Consider the following 19,149-nt stretch of genomic DNA (forward strand, 5'->3'; position numbering starts at 1 on the left):
TTTCAGGATTCAGGGTAGATATCATCTCTAGTAAAAAAGCAAGTAATTTCAGATAATTTCCTCTTTACTTCAATGGATGTAGTGTCCATACTACATCCCATGTTCTTGGCCACTTTATTTGCTGCAGAGGCTATAATCATGTTCCAGGAATCCTAATTTCAAAGCTACTTGTTTAGATTGAGCCTCAAAGGATGATAAAGCTATGGATATGCTAGAACATTCCCTCAAATGGAAAGGTAGCAGCATCATATGAGAGATATCTATGTTATATTATGGACTGCAACATCTAAAAACGATCTGCTATCTTATCCATACAATGCACAAATATGAGTTTAAATTGTTCCCAGACTCTCCCAAGTCTTCAAAGGAATTTAAAAAGTACCTTCAATGTATCTGCCACGTATCTGCCTCTAATCCAATTATTTTCAAACCATGCTTAGAAAACCTGGGTTGTTTTTTTTTTTAAAAGCTTTCTTCAACAGAGATGAAAAAACTGCCCCCCAAAAATCTTTCTCATTCTTTCCAGTCACCCCTAAAATGCATTTCCTGTAATCACACTTTTAAGTGTAATAGCAAAATGCTGATATCCTATAGCACTGCCCCCAGTAAATTGAGTATTTCCCAGAATGTTCAGAACCAGCAGAAGTTATAGTGTGGTCATGAGTCAGTGAGGACAATTGGCTCTCTATCATTACAACGGAGTAGTTTTAATTATAGGAATTCTTAAATCCTGACTTACTTTTCCCATAAACCCATGATATTTAAAGTATAAAGAGATTAGCTTTTATACCTCAGGCTGTAGGTTTGAATTTAATCTTAATCTCTCACTTGTTTGTCCTGTCTGTTCCTTGTACAGTTAGATCTACACTTACGAAGCTCTTATATTGGCATCCTATTTTCTTTTCCCAGCTGGTTCAAATTTCACTGATATTCTCAGATTTAAAAAGTTCCCAGCTAAAACTATTGAGTCCTACTAACCCTTGCCTATCTTTTCCAACCGTCTGAGGAAGATTTTAATGCATGAAAGAGTAGGGCCCAACTCCGGATGCATTCAGTAAAATATTCTTAAATAGCTGAAATCTGGAATCATATATCTATGAGCTAGGTAAAACAATATAATAATATAACAATTTAATATTATGCCATTTCATGTATGCAAAGAGCTCCTCTTGCCCTATTCTGACAGTTTACCCCACATAAAAGATCCTATTATGCTTAATGAAGTTGCCATTTGCCAAGAAGCAAACTGTTATGTATTACTGCCAATTTACCATCTCCAACTTCATTTTGCTAATGAATACTTATTGTTTAAGGTTTTTTTCCTGTGTTGCTTTGTTTGGGAGTAGAATGCTCTTTCAGGAAGAAAAAAGCCTCACAACCTACAAATTGGCCCACTGTGGCTGGGAGAAAGGTTCTATTTGTGTTGCTAAAAATAACTTCCCATATAATAAGCAGAACATGAAAGAGGGAAACAAATTCTGTGACCTTAACCATTAAACCCATTAAACATTTATGTTAATAATCAGCTTTTCATGCACTGCATTTTCCCAGTTTTCATGTGTGTTTGAATTAAAATGTTAGCAAACAATAACTGTTCTGGAAGATTATTTTTATTTAGGAATCATTCCAAGGGAAAATGTTAATTAACATTCTTCTCCTGTGCTGTATTCTTATTTGAAGCCATCCAACTCACATTTCGCTAGCATTTTAAGGTGACCTCAGTCTAGATTGTACTATTTTTGAGAACTAATTTAAGGCATACATTACACATGCATCAAAACTATATAGGACTGTCAGGTTGCTGGTGTGGACAGATCTTATTTTCATTCCTCTGCATAATTTTTCTCCACTTCCTGGCATTTGAAAGTCTAATTCTACCAGTTTTGGTAGATTTTTTGTTGTCTGAATCAGCATCATGCTTTTTCATAATGCTGCTTGTGTAGAGTATGCCTGGGTTTCTTTTTCTTACTTGAATACAATTTTTTTTCCTATGCCAAATTATCCATTTTAGTTACTAAGATTGTGGAGATGGGTTCTTTTCTGAGAAATACATTTTATCCTTTTATTATTTCCACTAATTTTCTTTCTTTCCTCTTCTACCTCTTCCACACCATATTAGATTGGTTGAAGCAGTGGGACCATGGAATAAATGAAGGAGCCTTCCCTTACATGGCCATGCTGTGCATTGGACCTTGTAATTAAATAGATCTAATTTTTACCTAAAATTGTGCTGGTCAAATAGTGGTGTTTCTACCCAAAAGCATGACTAAACAAAGTTTGTATTTTGAAAATTTCAAAGCATTTTTTCACATTAGATAAAGGGATTTGTAAATCCTCTGTTAAGATCATCTGTACAATTTTCTACCCCTCCATAATTCTTTGACCTCCATGTCTATACTGTTAACATATAGCTCTATTCCCTCGCTGTCACTCTTCAGGATACTATGCATCCTCACCGTGGCCTTGTACATTGTGTCTTTCTCCTCTCTGTGCACTAGGCTTAAATGCCTCCTGAGACTTCTCCCCCCCCTCCCTTCCAACACAATCATCTGGATGCTTGTGCAGCTTCTTTCGACTTTTTCTTCCAAACCATTCCCCTCCTTCCACTGTTCCTGCTTTACTCGTCAAGGACTCCACACCCGTCCCAAACCAACCTTCCATCCAAAGTGAGCACCAAGGAACACAGCAGAAGAATATTCAACTGGCTGCACACGGCTCTACTACAGCACCAATCAGCAAGAGAACAGGAAGAAACTCTACAAGGTGGCCTCTCCCCACTTCCTTTGTCTGCCAGAACAGGACTTTTCCAGGATTCCCTGTGGCTTCCTTTGTTCTCTTTCCTGTACCTTAACCAGGGGGGAAGAGGTTGATGTTTGAGAGTGACCTTGTTCCCTACTCTGGAGACACTACATTCACATTTGCCCATCTTCCTATAACTTGCCTCCCCATTTTGCTGCCTTCATTTGAACAATATGCCCCTTCCTGATCTTTCATGCTGCTTCCCTTTTCTTCCTCTTGCTTCCATGGCACAAAGTACAGAATTAAGAAACAGAAACAGAAACATCCTAATATCTTTCCCCCCAGTCCCATCTTTAAATTGTAGATAAGGATAAATGGGCTGAATAAATCATGCTCTTAATTGATGGCAAAATGGTTTGAATGCCCACTGCTGCTATTGTACAAGCCTGGTTTCTACCTTAAGCAGTATTTAAGTCCAGAGACCCATAAAGAAAGATACAGAACAGTTCATCTGTATTCTCTAGTATCTGAAGCCCTTTGGCTTCAGGATGTAAAAGGATTAGAGACAAAGGCTTGAGCTGTGCCTTCTCTCTAAAATCTTGCTTTCACAGAAATGAAAATAGGATAAACAAAGGCATTAGAAATGGAAAGACAACAACAGCAGAAGGTGGCATTCAGAGAGCTAACATTAAGTCTTTGACTGATTAATCCCAGTCTGCACTTGCTTTGCCTGTTACACTTCAGAATGCTAGCAACAAGAAAATGCTTCTCTAATATTACAACCTTGGGAATATTTTTTCTCCCACAGTTCCTTTCTCATAGAAGGAATAGTAATTGCAGAAAAAGATGGCCAGACTGCCACTTTTTCCTGACTGTTCTGCCCACAGAGCAAGAGGGGTGGGATAGTTGATGGAGTTTCATCTCCAAATTTATTCTCATTAATGTAAATTTTTTAACAATGCATTGCATGTGTGGTCCCAGCCAAATGCCACAAAGCAAGCACATGTCATAGAAGATTGGTGTGTTAAATGGTAATGTAGCACTATAGCTGCTTATTTAGAAGCATGTCAAGTGAGCAGAAAAGAAAGTAGGAATTTGCACGTCCTGTAAGAGAATAATGAAGCAAGGAGTCTTGCATGCAAGAACAAGGAGCAGAGACAATAGAAGGCAGAAGTTTTAAAGTGGGAGTAGGTTGGCCCACTGAGATTGAGCTCTGGAGGAATTTTACAGATGAAGAAAGGCTCTAATAGAAATGGATTTTCAGTAGATAGTGCCTGTTTGTGTTTTGTTACAAATAAATCCAACTACATTTAATTGTTTCCCCCCAGATCTCTGGGATTACCACCCTGGTAGAAGTTGTCTTTGGATAAGCATGTTGCCATAGAGTGAGCTAAGACAGGGGTTCTGGCAGGGGGGAAAAAGGCTGATTCCCTCAGGAATTAGGCTATATTTTTATAGGGTGGGGATATGACTCCAAAATACAAACAGGATGCATTGACCTAAAATTGTTGAGAAAGGGAGAAAAAAACCTGATGATATTCCAATTTGAACAAAGTAGTGACATGTTCTATATAGCAAAATAGGAAAGCAACCATTTTAGAGATCTGGGGATGTATCGAAAGAAGCCTTCTCTTTCACCCAGAGAAAACTGGATGTTAAGACTATTAGGCTATGAATCTAGTTTCTAAGATAGTGAATTTCTTTATTATTTACACTGGTGCTAAATATGTGTGTGTGTGGGGGGGGTCATTTCTGAGGATAGCCTGATGCTTTAATCCATCTCCAGGGCAAGCATATGTGAGGGAAGATTTTTTTCCAGCCTATCTGCTGATCATACCATAGTTTTAGGCTGTGTGCATGTGACGGGGAGGGGGTTAATGTAGGTTAATATCTTTGTGAATACAGCTGGTTTCTGAAAATAAGATAAGATTAGCTGAGTTTACAAATTAGGCTACGCATTAGATAAGAGACATTTTTTGAAGCCAAGTACTGGAAAATGGAACTGAATAATAAAAGTATGGCATGATGATTTTGTGTGGCTTTTTGAAGTACCCATGCCTGCCTCCTGCTGGAGGAGCAACAAATCAGATCATTCATTCAACCCAGGAGGGTTGTACTCAGGTGGAGTTTTGCCACAGGGCAATTTGAAATAAATTTTATGCAACTCCTTTGGGAAGTTTTGTGGAGTTGTGATGAAACCTTTGCTTTTGGCTACGTCGTTCAAGAAAGAATGTTCAAGTATACCTGGATGAGAGCAGCTTCTCTCCTAGCCTATGGCTGAGGTGGGCAATATTTGTGATCTGTTACTAAAAGTCCTCCCCTACTTCCATTGGCTGTTATGACTCTGCCTTGCCCAAGAAGGAAAGATGTCTGATGATCCAATGAAGAAGCCTCTGGAGGTGAATCCATATGCTGCTCTTGCATCTTCCTCATAAAATGCGACCAGCTGTCTCATTCCCGCTCGACTTTCTGTGTTGCAATGGAACTATCTGCAAGTCTTTTTATCGCACTGTCTAGGAGGGGCTGGAATTCTGTGTTCTACTCTCTGCCTTTGAGACTTACATGGTACTTTCCTTGTTGCTGTGAACTCATTTACCTCTGATTAAAGGCAGAAGAAGGACCTGAACCTTTGCTTCCTTGTGCCTCTTTTCCATATGCTGTCTTTGTTTTTTTAAAACCAATTTATTTTCATCAAACACATACATTTACATTACTATACACTAGAAATCATGTGGGTGTTTTTCTTTTTTGTTCACTAGAAGATCAGAAAACAAGTGTGCATGTGTGTTTGTATTTAAAATATGAATGCTTTGTGCGGCAATGGTGCAGAGAGATGAACCTCCCTTAGAAGAGTGTCATTGCTGATATAAAGTAGCTTAGAATTTAATAACTTTGTAATCTGAAAGGAAACACAGAAAGTTTAAAAAGATGTGTTTTTTGAAAGCTGTATCTGCAAAGGATGTTTTTAGGGTCTGAGATTCTAGTTTTCTAGGAGAAAATGCTAAACAGCCCTTCAAGAGACAATAACATAAATCACATCCCCTTTTCTACATATCCATCTTGCCTTCCTAAAGTCCAGATATGTTGGACTTTGAGTTCCTAGATACTTAGGTAATCTGTGATTCTGCTTGCTACGGCTTGTGGAAGTTTACACCCAATACATTTGGAGGATATCAGGAAGTTTACTATATTGTACCCTCAAACTTCTTGTTCTGCTTCTTTCCACATCAAACCAAATCCTAGCAATAATGCACAAGCTAATGTTTATTTTCTCCTAGCTGCGTAATTAAAATACATTTATAATTGGGAAATTATGTAAAAATACAACTGTACACCTAACTTTTATAATTAAGAGATTTGTATGTAAAAGCCAGATACATCTTTTTCTTGCAAAATGTCTAATTCCTTCTAAAATGTAAACTGCAGTTTTCTATAAACCTGAGATGTGTAACAGTCAAGTTAAACACAAGTGGTGGAAAACTAGAACAAGTAGATGGACTTTTACACTTTGTTATAATTGTTATTAAGATGTGAAAATAAGTGGAGAAATTTTAAGACATGTAAATACATTTAGAAGAGTAGTAGATAGTGTATAGTCTGTTTCAAGGAATAAAGGTTTGCTGAAAGGAGCAAAAACAATTGTGTATAACAATGTGCTTCTGCCCACTTCATTATGTGGAAGTGAGTTAGGTATGCTGGGGAAACCTATGAATTGACTAGTGGAAACAGCTATACTAGATGTCTGCTGTAAAACAAGAAAAGCTTCAGTCAATGAATGTGAAGGGAAGTGGATTCCCTTTCTCAACAGTGAGTAGCCAGTATGAATATAGTATGTTGAGATGGTTCAGTGGTTCATGTGGAGAATGAGTACTGAGTTACAAATCAAATATAGGAAGGAAGTGGGCCAAGCAAAGGGGTAGTCCAAGGAATTAGTGATTGTATGGAGTTAATTTTTTAAAAAGCCACCGAGCTCCAGAATGATTCTGAGATCCTAAAAAAGAGAGACATGAGAATTTTAATGAATAAAAGGCAGTGCAGGAATTGATTACTGATGTGATGGAAGCAAGGATAGTTTGCAAGGATAAAGCAGTATGGAAAAGCATAGTGGATGCTGGTTGTATAAACAAGTTTGAATTTTTTCATTTTCTATTTTTTTTCCTTTGGCATCCTATTTCTTACTCCTTTTCTGCAATCTACATGACATTGCTTATTCTAAAAGGAATAGTGCAACTGGTTTGTATGATGTATCTATGTATGCATAGTCTTATTTATTAAATGGTAACTATAGCAGTCACCAGTAGAACTAATATAACTGTGTTAAGGTTGGTTGTAGGAGTCTGTTGAAATAAATTTCAAGCAATCACCTAATTGTATGAGAGAAATTTTAAGCATTTATCTAATGGTATCAGCAAAGAAAGGAATTTATCAAACATTTGCAGTCACTTAACTGAGCCTTATTTGGTGTGGTTTCTTCATGGAATATACTATAATTGCTATCATATTTGGCAATTTTGATTGAAGATTTGGGATATGTAGTAACATATCTGAAGAATACAAAGTTGGGAAGGTAGTCCTTGAATTACAGGTAGTCCTCGACTTACAATAGTTCATTTAGTGACCGTTCAAAGTTACAACGGCAAAAAACTGAAAAAAGTGACTTATAACCATTTTTCACAGTTACAACCTTTGTAGCATCCCCATGATCATGTGGGGATGCTTGGCAACTGGTTCATACTTACGACCGTTGCTGTGTCTTAAGATCATGTGATCCCTTTTTGCAACTTTTTGACAAGCAAAGTCAGCGGGGAAGCCAGATTCACTTAACAACTGGGTTACTAACTTAACAACTGCAATGATTCATTTAACAACTGTGGCAAGAACAGTTGTAAAATGGAGCAAAAATCAGGTAACAAATTCTCACTTAACAACAGAAATTGTGGGCTCAATTGTGGTCCTAAGTCGAGGACTACTTGTATTTTGTGTGAACCAACCACTTTTAATCAATCAGTGCGTTTTAGAACTGATCTACACCTTATTTTAGGAATATAATAGCTATACAATAGGTTGCCTTTACATCCATGATCACTTTAGACTGATCACTGCAGTTGCTAAAAATGATTCAAAAACACATTTATATTTTTATCAAGCAATACACATCACTACCTAAGGTCACATATATAATCTTTGTATGATTAGGGTTGGAAACAAGCTGACAAAATCAAAACATAGATGCTATTTTCCATGACCGCTTTCTTCACAGTCTTATCTCAAAACAAGTAGCTTCCTGTGAAAGCTACACCTAGGTTAATTTTATTAAGGCTTCAGAAGTCTCTTAATTCTGAATAAAGCATTTGTCCCATGCAGTAAAGCACCTCGCTTTTTCCTTGAGAGTCTTACTTGCCAAAATGTTTATGTCTATATATATACAAATTGTATTGTCATTCTGATATATTAAGAACACCATCTATTTCAACTGCGGAGAATGAAATCAGTCCAAATAAAAAGGAATCCTAATTTTTTTGTCATGCAACAAATATCTCCTGTAGCCTTTCATTATCCAGTCCATTTGATTAGTCTTTTTTTTTTAAGGGTTCAAGTAAGTTTTTCACTCCTGGTGACTACATGGGCTTGGTAAGGTTTTTGGAAGTGGTTTGCCTCAGAGAGAGACTGGCCCAAGATCACCCAGCTGCCTTTGCGCCTAGGGCAGAACTAGAACTACAATCTCCTGGTACCTAGCCTGGTGCCTTAACCACTATACGAAACTGGCTCTATATCTGTATGCATACAGCAGCAAAAAGAAAAAAATATTCCATGGCAGGTAAAAAGGTAAAAGATACCCTAAAAATGAACCTTGATTCACAGGGCTCATATGAATACATTTTTGGATAGAAATCATTTTCTTAGCATCTTTTTTTCCCCTCTAAATGCTCTTTTGCATGCCAAACATTGGAGAACATTTAGAAAACAGTATTTTGACAGTAGAGTCATTAAAAGCTATACAGTACTCTGGCTATATCCCATAAGGTTACTGCTCATCTGTGTAGAACATGGGTGCCAAACTTGATCGTGTCACATGACGTATCACGTTTTTTGCCTTTGCGGAGCCAGGGTAGGCGTGGCCTGCATGTGATGTATCCGGCCCACAGGCCACCGGTTTTGACACCCCTGCTGTAGAACATTTTCCCAATATTGTAGAATATTTCTACAATAGAAATATTAATTCAACACATTAATTCAATAGAAAAAAACCAATATTTTCAGAAGAAAAGGATTTTCACAACTCCAATTTTTGTTTCACACATCACACACAGCCGTTGCATGGGGCTCTGGGTAGCGTACAAAAAATATTTGAATTCTTCTAATGCATTAAAATGTTGAGGAATAGACCTCATCTACACCATGCAGCTTAGCTATGATTAATTATTCAGCTACCTTGTTGCTTCATCGAAGTATGAACATTTAGCCAGGAAGAATTATTTTGTATTGAATGCATTTGGTAGCATATAAACTGGATAGGATATCTGTAAAGATCTTTTTTTCATGTAAACACCTCTCTAAGCACAAACTATAATTCTTCACAACTGATATTTGTTAAGTGGCTGCAAAAGCTCAAGTAATGGGGTGCCTTTTTAAATGAAACAACGCAGATGAAATAGATCACACTGTCTTTGTGAATTCCATGGGCAAGTTTATACACTGCTAAACCTTGGTTAACTGAATAAACCATAGACTGGGACTGGGTTCACAGAGACATATGTGAGCCTAGCCAATCTCATCTCTCAGGAACTTCTGATTTGAATGGGTAACTGCACAGATTAGTTTAAACCTATTCACAGCTGCTGCTGTTGCTGTAATTCCAACAGGATCCAACATGAGCCAGGCAACTAGGATCCATTAGTGTATATTTCTACCAGAAGAGCAGTCATTTGTAATTTGGTGTTTTTCCCACATTCTGGACTATTAGAATAATCATACGTTGGAACAGTGTATCAAATTGAAAAGATTCAAGGATTCTGGGCAATAATTACCACATGAGAGCCAGTCTGGTCTAATGGTTAAAGCACTAGGATAGAAAGCAGGAAACTGAGTTCTAATCCTGCGTTAGGCATGAAAGCCACCTGGGTGACTTTGGACCAGTGTCTCTCAGCCCAACTCACCTCACAGAGTTGTGGGGAAAAGGGGAGGAGGAATATTAGTTATGTTTTACCACCTTGAGTTACTTATAAACTTAGCAAAGTGGGATTAAAAAAAAACCCTTAAATAATAAATTATTACTGATGCCCCATCATCCCCATGTAAGCCTACCAGAGTCCAAATGGTCTTCACATTGAAATTGCCCCCAAATGCTTACATGTATTAATTCTTGCATTGTATACTGCTAAGCATACACCGATCACAGGGAATCGCTGGCCTTTTAGATGTTGAACTACAACTCAGCATTCCTTATGCTTGACTCATACCATAGTATGACATGGGCACGAGTTCTAGAATCTAGGAACTCAAAAAAGATTATGTGAAACCAATGATCTCTTACATTAATCTATAATATAGCATAATTCTCCAAAGTTTCAGCTAATGAATTTGTTTTTCCAGTGCTGAGAACACAGAGTTTAAAAAATTAATTGTAAAAGAATAGTGGCCTGAGTCTATCTCCAGCTCGTAGCTTTCTGTGTAATCAAGACAGACACCAAGAACAGGACTGATGTGGCATGTTTACCTTTTAAAATTCAAAAGAGAGAAAGCTGTTTCAGAAGCATTTAGCTTCCCCTGATATTCTGGAAGGAGATAACGTATACCGAAGAATCTCTTCATTCTGAACAGATATTTTTATTTTGAGAAGTCTTACTATTTTCACTTCAGGACTTGGAAGATGTGGTTGATTTATCTTAATAAGAGTAAAATATTAGAATTAAAGAAGACAAGTTCTCTTCACAACACAGTAGTGGACTGTCTTATGGGGCTGATGGGTATACAGCATTTTGAAAGCAAATTCAAATCCTTTGAATTTGAGTTTTCACAAAATATGTCTGCCATAAATATCTATCTAGAAAAAGCTAGGAAGTGAATGTGCTCCCCTTCTCTCTCATCCTGTCCTCCATGCTTCTTATCATACAGTTTACATTTTATTTTTGTCTGGAGTGGACTCATGCATACTGTGATTTTTTTTTATTGACATGAAAAAAAATTACCTATGTGTATTCAGAGCATTCTTCGAAATAAAGTTGAAGCTGAAAGCCCATGTTTTGCATCTTTTAACTCTTGTAATTTTAATTAAAAATCAAATGGGACCAGAAACCTCATAGACACGAAGGGGAAATTCATACACTGTACAAATTAGTATTCACAGAAATGAGACTTGAGGTGCAAGGAATCTTTTGGGAAAGAATAGAAATTTTATTTTCTCTCAGTTGGAAATCTAATTACTAGATCTAAAAATCGAGAATATTCCTGTCTTTTCCATTACAAGATATATGTTCAACCTTCATGAAACCACAGAGAAAAAGTCAAACAAAATGCATAGTATATGGTATAGAAAAGTAACATAAAAGTATTGTATAGGATGTAGAAAAGTAATATAAAGTGAAAACTACGTTAGAACTGACAAAATCTAGTCTCGCATCCTATTTCTTAACATTCCTGGTTATCTAATACTAAGAAAGATTTAGGGCATGAGCGCAACAGTTTCCTCCTGATGGTGTTCCCTAGCAACTAATGCTGCCCAGTGATCGCAATATACAACATAATTGACTCATAGCCATTGACAGCCTTATTCTCTGCTCTGGTTAATCCCTTTGAAAACCACTTAAGATAGCATATTGTTTTTGTATGAAGTGTTGAAATATTTTGTATCAACCATTAGATGCCAGAAAAATAAACTAATAATTTAAATAGAGATAGTTTTTTAAATAACTTGGAGCAGATAAGAACTTTCCAGATTTCTTTTTCTTTTTAAATTACATTCTCACAATAGTTGTTGTGACCAATGAGAAGACTACGGAGACCTAGTCCCAAAGGTGCTTTTTCAGGAGGCAACTGGACTGTTTTTTCTCTGAAGACATTTCCCTTCTCATCCAAGCCAACAGCCTGCGCCTGTCTTTAAGGGACACAGTTAAGGGACACAGGGCAGCCAAGAAGGCTCCGCACCCATTTGCACTGCTCATGTGTCCCTGAGGACACAGATAAACCTCCAAGTGGCCTCAATTACTCTTTAAAAGAATGCAAATGACCAGCTGTCTGCAAGGAATATAAATCCTTTCCCCACCATCCAGTCAGAGCTGAAGAAGTTTCTTCGATGAAAAGATGAAACGTTTTCAAAGAAAAAGCAGAAGTCCAGTTACCTCCTGAGAAAGCACCTTTGGGACAACCATCACCTGGATAACTGAGAATCTCCACAGACTTATAGAGACCTAGATTACACCTGTTTTGATTTCAGTTAAAACTTGCTGGCTGTAGCATCTCACTAGGAATCTGGGTGCTTGAAAATCTTACATTTCTGGAGAGGGATACAAATTTTATCTCATATAGATAGCCTTAAATTTTTGTGACCTGGTTTTTACTTTCAGAAAACTCTCACACATACATATATAAACATACATTTCTTTACTGACCTTAAAGATATCTCCATTTCCCCTTCCCCCAGGATATATTTATATTAATGGAAGCATATAAACACATCACTCCCCTACAAATGTATGTGGGAGGAAGGTCTTTTTAAAAGAGCATACCGGTATTATGTGGTATGCAAATCTGAAGACCACATTATCCATCCAGTAGAGTCGAAGAAAATCTTTAGCTAATTGTATTTCAGGTTATCACATTTTTAAGTGAAGAAGTCACATTTTTAAAAAATACTGTCCTCAAAAGGAAGAAAACAATAATTCCAACACAAAGAAAAAAGCAGAAGAAAAAAAAGGATTGCACGCTTTCTCCATTGGTTTTAAGTGGAGGGACTTTTTATGGGGAAGCACTGAAAAGTGCATCTCCTACTTAAACACCTGGTATAATCATGCTTTACACAGTATAAACTAATTTAGAGTTTAATAAAAACAGATGTATACCTGTATTTGTTTGGTAGGATTGCTTCCTATTTTTTTTAAGGCAAAACTATCAGTATATTGCTATTACTACAATCTACTTGGAATTCTATATTCTGGAATACGAAGGCTTCATCCACCATTTCTTGTCATATTTTTATCTTCCTTTCCAGGATGGTACTGGTGCTCTTCAACGCACTAGTTCGCTAGGAAAGATTCGAGATGTGCTAAGAAGAAGCAGTGAAATTCTGGTCAAGAAACTTCAAGGGAATGGCCCATTAGACCCACGTAGTACTAAGTAGGAGGCACTTCTTGGGCTCATATGTATCTGTTGCCTGTCAGACCTGCCCCTTTCCTTACCATAGGCTGCATAACTCATCTTTAATTGGCAATAAAAACAATTTTAGTTTCTACTTAATGTATTTGTGTGACACTATCTAACAATTCTAGATGGCCTATATCGTAATAGATGATAGGCTGATTGCAGTGCTTTAACTTTTATGCTGTACTAGAATGTTTTAGATATATTGAGCAAAGGCACATTTCTGAGACTTCTTAATGTGTCCTTGCTTAAAGACATGATGAGACTATGAACCACATAAGTCCAATGTTTTTTTTTTTACAATGGGATACCATTCTATAGAAAATAGCATCGCCATTCTTAGTTCCCATTTGCCATTGTTTAAGGTACCTTTTCCAATCTTAATATTCTTTAGATGGATTAAATTACAATACTTCCACCATCATTATTCCAGCATGTCTATTGAGAACATATTTCTTTTCTGATATGATGATGCTAGTTTCTAAATCACCATATATTCATTCATTTCAAGTATTAATAAAGATACAATTCAAAATTTTCATTGATATAATCAAGAAATCAATTTTCAGCTTTAAACACGTAATCTTGAATATTCTCTTCTGTTTTTTTCCCTTTCACTAAAACAAGTTTTGATTTTTTGCTTATTTAATATTAATCTGGATCAAAGCAAAAGTAAATCTGGAGACAGCACAGTAAAAATAGATTTCTTTCTCCCTACTTTATTAGCATGAAACGAGCTGTTTCGTTGAACTACCTGAATAAATCCAGTGAGGATACTTTCCAGGTAAGAGCATCATTTGCCTTATTTCCAAAATAGTAACAATTAATACTTTTTGCATTATTGTCCTGATAACCACAGAGTAAAAAGGAATAGGGAAGAAATGGGATATAAAAGGGAGATATGTTCAGTTAAGGGCTGGATGTCATGAACATTGGTATTTCATTTCTTCTTATAATTTGTTTTGATGCTCCCCTTTTCCAGAATCAATTAGAAAATGAGTGTATTTGTGGACAAATTTCCAAGGGATTGTTTCTGAGATGATAATCATAGTAGCTTGAAAAACTGCCATCCTCCTCCTCAAAAGAGCTATTGTATTCTGGATTATGCAAGGATATGGCATAATACTAGAGATATATGTAAAATAAAACAGGGAATTAAGTATAGATGCATAAGACAGAGAAAGAGAAAGGAACTTGTCTCAAAGATTTGTATCTTTTGTTCAAATTTTTTCAATCCTTTCTAGTTTATTGCAACATGGTTTACATGGGGCTACTCTTGAAGAACATTCAGAAACGTTGCTTCATGGATGTTAAATCCCTGCTGTTTCTTTTCAGTGCAATTCAGATTGCCGATCATCATTTTTAAAGCCCTGAATGATACAAGGCCACCTCCCACTAGAGTAGCTGTGCTCCAAGTCCTTTCCCTTAAAGGTTACCATGTAGGGGGATCTAGGCAATGTGCCTTCTTTATAGCCATCCCTGTCCTTTGAAACACCCTTTCCTGAGATCTAATGGACCACCCCTACTCCCCCAACTTTCTGAAAAATCTTAAAGATTTGGGTTTTTCTCCAAATATGTGAGGCTGGACCCAGAAACATGCCTTGTGAATATGTGGAAATGCATTGTGGTTGGGGACACTGGGAGGTTTTAGGTTTGATTTTTTTTTCCTACCATTTTTTTCTTGTTTTTACTGCTGACAGCCACCTAGGATTATGTTGCATAAGATGAGTGATGATTCGGGATGATATGACATTGTGAAGGAAGGATTTTTTTTCTTTTACCATTTTTGTGAAATACAGGATTTACAGTCTAATATACTTTTCTAGATATAAATTTGACCATGCACTAGATCATTTTTAATGCACTCTGGGAGACAGACTTGTGCAGATTGACAGATTCAAATTCATAAAAATTTGTTTTTCAGGGTTCTCAGCATCTTCGAGCTGAGAGTAGAGGCTTCAGTGCAAGCAGTGTGGATCTTTCCTCTCACACCTCTAACTGAGTCAACCCTGTTGCCATCTCAGATATTACCAGCTTCTCTTATTATTTGGATATTTCAGTTGCAACATTTTCACAAGTTACCATTTTCTCATGTTGATGAGTATGTGTTGATAGAGCTCTCACCCTGGATGGTACTAACTAATGTGGAGCCACTGCCAGATGAGATAAGGAAGCGCTCTTCAGTAATTTGTCATGGACTTTGCACCCTGGCTGAATGCACTTTCCAAGTTGTGTTTCGATGATTGCACAGAATGTGCTCCAAGGGCTCTTACATGAAGTATTGGCTCTCTGAAGTGCAAAGACATCGCTCTTCCTTAAGAAGAGCTACATTTCCACTACACAGTACTGCTGGGGAGAAGTACATCTCCAGCTGGATTCTCATGCCTGACTTATTCCTTCAGTGCCTACCTCTAGGCTTGACTTTGATAGGATTTAGTTGAATTTATGTTTGCACTCTAACGACCCTTATCTTCATCCTGCAGCCTTTTATGATGAATACCTTTCCAAATCAGAATAGTTGCTCCTGAATTTCGAAGCAGGCAGGAAGTTGGCTAGTTCAGTTTTGTGGGAAATTACTTGGTGTAAGGGATAAAGTTGAAGTATGAAGAGGCACGTAGATTCTACAGAGGTTAAGTATATGTTCACTCTCCTTTCTACAAGCCTGTCTGCATCTTGACTCATTAGTTGTGTCTTGTCTTCAAATGAACAATGGTAGTACAAAGCAATGGATATACGTTACCCTTGATTCACTTCTGATTGTTGTTTTAATTTAATAAAATGATCACAAGTAATGATCACAAGAAACAAACTTGCCAGATGTTTCCAGTTCATTTCATTTGTCTATCTTCACTGAATAACAACTATGACAAGAGAACAAGAGAAAGAGCAGTACTGAGCACACAAAAACTGTCATAATTGTAACACAGAAAAGTGGGGGCACTTTACCATTTTCTTAAGGAGAAGAGCAAGAATAAACATATGCACTGTTGAACACAAGCCATAATTATACCTCTATGAAGGGTGACTTTTGGCCAGCACACTCTCAGCACAACCGATCTCATAGGAATGTTGTTGTGGGGAAAACAGGATGCAGGCTTACGAGGCATGTTTGCTGCCTTGATTTGATCAAAATGCATATTTAAAAGGTGAGATAAAAATCAAATGACAACAACAACACATATGACTGACTGTGACCAGCCATAATAACTCTGCATTGACAAAAAAATTATCTGTCAATTACAGACAATTACAGATACTCTGTATATATTACACTAAGACAGTATGATACCTTAGGTCCTGGGGAAGAACTCAATGCAAATGAAAGCCAGTATCAGCTAAAGAATGAGCAGCCATGATTTCATATTTTTGCATATATAATAATAATGATAATCTGAAGCTATATGGAAAACCAGAAATTGAAATCTGGTCATTGACAAATACTATAAGAATTTTTAGCACAGATATAGCAATGGAATTTGTTGTAGAGATAGGTGCTACAAAAGTAATAAGTCAGGGTAAAAACATGAATAGTAATAGAATTTAAATGCCAAATGAACATTTTGAACTATCAGAAGCCAACATTTTAAAACTTCTTTAGGGCTTTCTGCAGTTGGATAACATCAAGGATGGACAAATTAAAAATGTGATTAGTAAACAATACATCCAAAGCATGAGAAAATTGCTAAAGATAAAACTGAATAGTGGAAGCACTATCAATGCCATTAATACCTGGACCATACCTGGATATGATACCCTGCTGGAATTATCAATTGGACATTAGCCGAGTTGGATAATTTGGACTGAAAAACAAGAAAGCAAATGACTATTCACTGTGCATTATATCTCCATAGTGATATTGATAGATTATATTTTCCACGCAGAAATGGAAGTAGAAGTTTACTTCAAGTCAAACTGTTGAAGAAGAAACACATGCATTGGCTGATTATATCAAAACACCCAAGAACAAGCACTGATGTAAGTTAAAAATTGGAACTTACTGAATGTGCAGGAAACAAAACATAAATACTGAGATAACGTAATAAAAATATGAATAAATTGCTGGCAAGTAAAAGCATTATATGTCAATTTCTACAAAAAAATCAAAGGGAAAAATGGATAAAGTTAAAACCCTACAATGACTTACCACTGAAACATTACATATATATAAAAAAAAAGGCAGCTTGATTTTGGCTGCTAAAGAGCCAGCTATTTGACTAATGCAATCGAAGCCAAAACTTAAAAATCATCAAATGATTCAAAATGTAGATTGTTCAAAGAAGCAGAAGAAATAATAGTCATATACTCAGCTAATGCAAGAATATTACACAAACTGATTATAAATAACTTGCCAAAATGATTCACTGGTACAGCTATAAAAATTACCTGCTACCCTGTTTCCCCTAAAATAAGATATCCCCTGATAATAAGCCCAATCAGGCTTTTGAGCGCATGCACTAAAATAAGCCCACCCCAAAAATATTTAAATGCATGCGCAGCCGGTCCCTGCCATTTCCTCTGGTTTCCTCCATGCACCCCAAAATAATAAGACCTCCACGAAAATAAGGCCAAGTGCTTATTTCCAGGTTCAAAAATTTTAAGACAGGGTCTTATTTTTGGGGAAACACGGTAGTAATGAATAATTGGGAAGGCAGAGTCGAAAAACTTGTCAAAAATGAGTAGATTAAAATTCTGTGGAACTTCTAAATACAAACTGATTAAATCTTGGTACGTAACACCAGATTTAACTGTTGTTGAAAAGAAGTAAGTATGTATAGTTGATGTAGCAATACCAGGGAATAGTAGAAGACAAAGAATTGGACAAGATCACAAAGTATCAAGATCACAAAACATCTGAAAAATGAAGTTGAAAGTCAATGACATAAACCAGCTGCAATGATCCTAGTAGTTATTGTATAGTAGTTATTCACTGGGTGCCATATCAAAAGAACTTGGACCACATTTAGAAAATCTGTGCATTGACAAACTTTCCATCTGTCAATTACAAAAGGCCATGCTGGTTGGATCTGCACATATACTAAGTTGATATATTACAGCATCTTAACTTCTTGGGAAGAACGTAATGCCTATGTCTACTAGCTAAAGAACATGCAGCTGTGATTTCACTTTGTTGAATATATAAAAATAATCTTACCCTGGCTAAATCTAGTTTATCCAAATCATAAAAGTATAAATGACTAGTAGGTAGCAGCAATGAGTTCTCTATCACTTTGTGCCATCTAGCAGTTAACTGAATTCTTGCAATCCAGACATAGGTTAAATTAACCAATTTTAAAATGTGGCCGTGATGCTAATGCAAATTACAGATATGGTTTCTGCCAGAACTTTAGGCCTTGCCTACTGCCGAAGAGTACTACCATATGCAGTTACAGTATTGCTTTGCAGTATTTTGCCAAGTTGTGATTAAGAAAACTCCCTACAACTAAATAAAAAATGAGGTTAGGCAATTACTGTTTAACAATTAGATACCAATCAGGTGTGTCAACTGAATTTTTTATCCGGTTACAATAAAATAGAGAATACAGAAAGCACCAAAATCTAAGCAGTTATTAACATTTTTGTAAAATAGGGGTGAAGTTTTGGTGGCCAAAATCCTATTATGGAGGATTTGATTTTACTGCTTGTTTCGAAGGAACAAAAAGCACCCTCTGGGAATTATACCGGATTATCCTTAAAAAAAAAAAAAAAAGCACACTTCTCTGCTTTTCCCCTGAACTTTATAGTTTAGATTCTATGCTTACTTGAAAACACTGTCCTGTAATCCAAGAGAAACCTAGAACACTCTTGCGTTCCAGTTAAATTCTTCGTCGGTTTTGATTCAAGAAACTAAAAGGGCTGCCCTTCTGGGTCGACCCTTCCTATCGCTCCAGCTGGCCCCTGCCCTGGGAGGCTTCAATCGGAACCACCACTAGCCCCACCGACCGAAACAAGGAGAACCGGCGGAAGGCCGCAACTTCAATCCACCCGGGCGTGACGTCATCCCTTTCCGAGCCTCTTCTGCTTGGTCTCCCGCCCCTTCCCCCCCCCGACTCAACC

At 36.9% G+C, this 19,149-nt stretch overlaps 1 protein-coding gene and 1 long non-coding RNA gene across 6 annotated transcripts in view; one reads left to right on the plus strand and one right to left on the minus strand.

Annotated features, from left to right (window-relative positions):
* KLC4 (kinesin light chain 4) overlaps nucleotides 1-15,836 on the plus strand; it is a 51,794-nt gene extending 35,958 nt beyond the window's left edge. For 3 of the 4 annotated variants that reach the window (XM_070932324.1, XM_070932327.1, XM_070932326.1), the window contains exons 15-17: nucleotides 12,947-13,071; nucleotides 13,822-13,879; nucleotides 15,020-15,836. In XM_070932324.1, the coding sequence (XP_070788425.1) occupies nucleotides 12,947-13,071; nucleotides 13,822-13,879; nucleotides 15,020-15,097 (261 nt within the window). In that variant the 3' untranslated portion in view covers nucleotides 15,098-15,836. Of the gene's footprint in view, nucleotides 1-2,498; nucleotides 5,481-12,946; nucleotides 13,072-13,821; nucleotides 13,880-15,019 lie in introns of those variants that run through there. The other variant, XM_070932328.1, reaches the window with a different exon arrangement.
* LOC139308643 (uncharacterized) overlaps nucleotides 1-19,067 on the minus strand; it is a 34,598-nt gene extending 15,531 nt beyond the window's left edge. Inside the window, exons 1-3 of one of the 2 annotated variants that reach the window (XR_011599733.1) lie at nucleotides 18,855-19,067; nucleotides 16,836-16,895; nucleotides 16,106-16,211 (exon numbers count right to left, since the gene is read on the minus strand). This is a non-coding gene — a long non-coding RNA (uncharacterized lncRNA). The remainder of the gene's footprint in view (nucleotides 1-16,105; nucleotides 16,212-16,835; nucleotides 16,896-18,854) is intronic. The other variant, XR_011599734.1, reaches the window with a different exon arrangement.
* Between the last annotated feature and the right edge of the window lie 82 nt (nucleotides 19,068-19,149).

Source organism: Pituophis catenifer, unplaced genomic scaffold (genome assembly GCF_029215685.1).
Source record: "Pituophis catenifer annectens isolate HBS135680 unplaced genomic scaffold, rPitCat1.0.hap2 SCAF_1, whole genome shotgun sequence".
NCBI lineage: Eukaryota > Metazoa > Chordata > Lepidosauria > Squamata > Colubridae > Pituophis > Pituophis catenifer.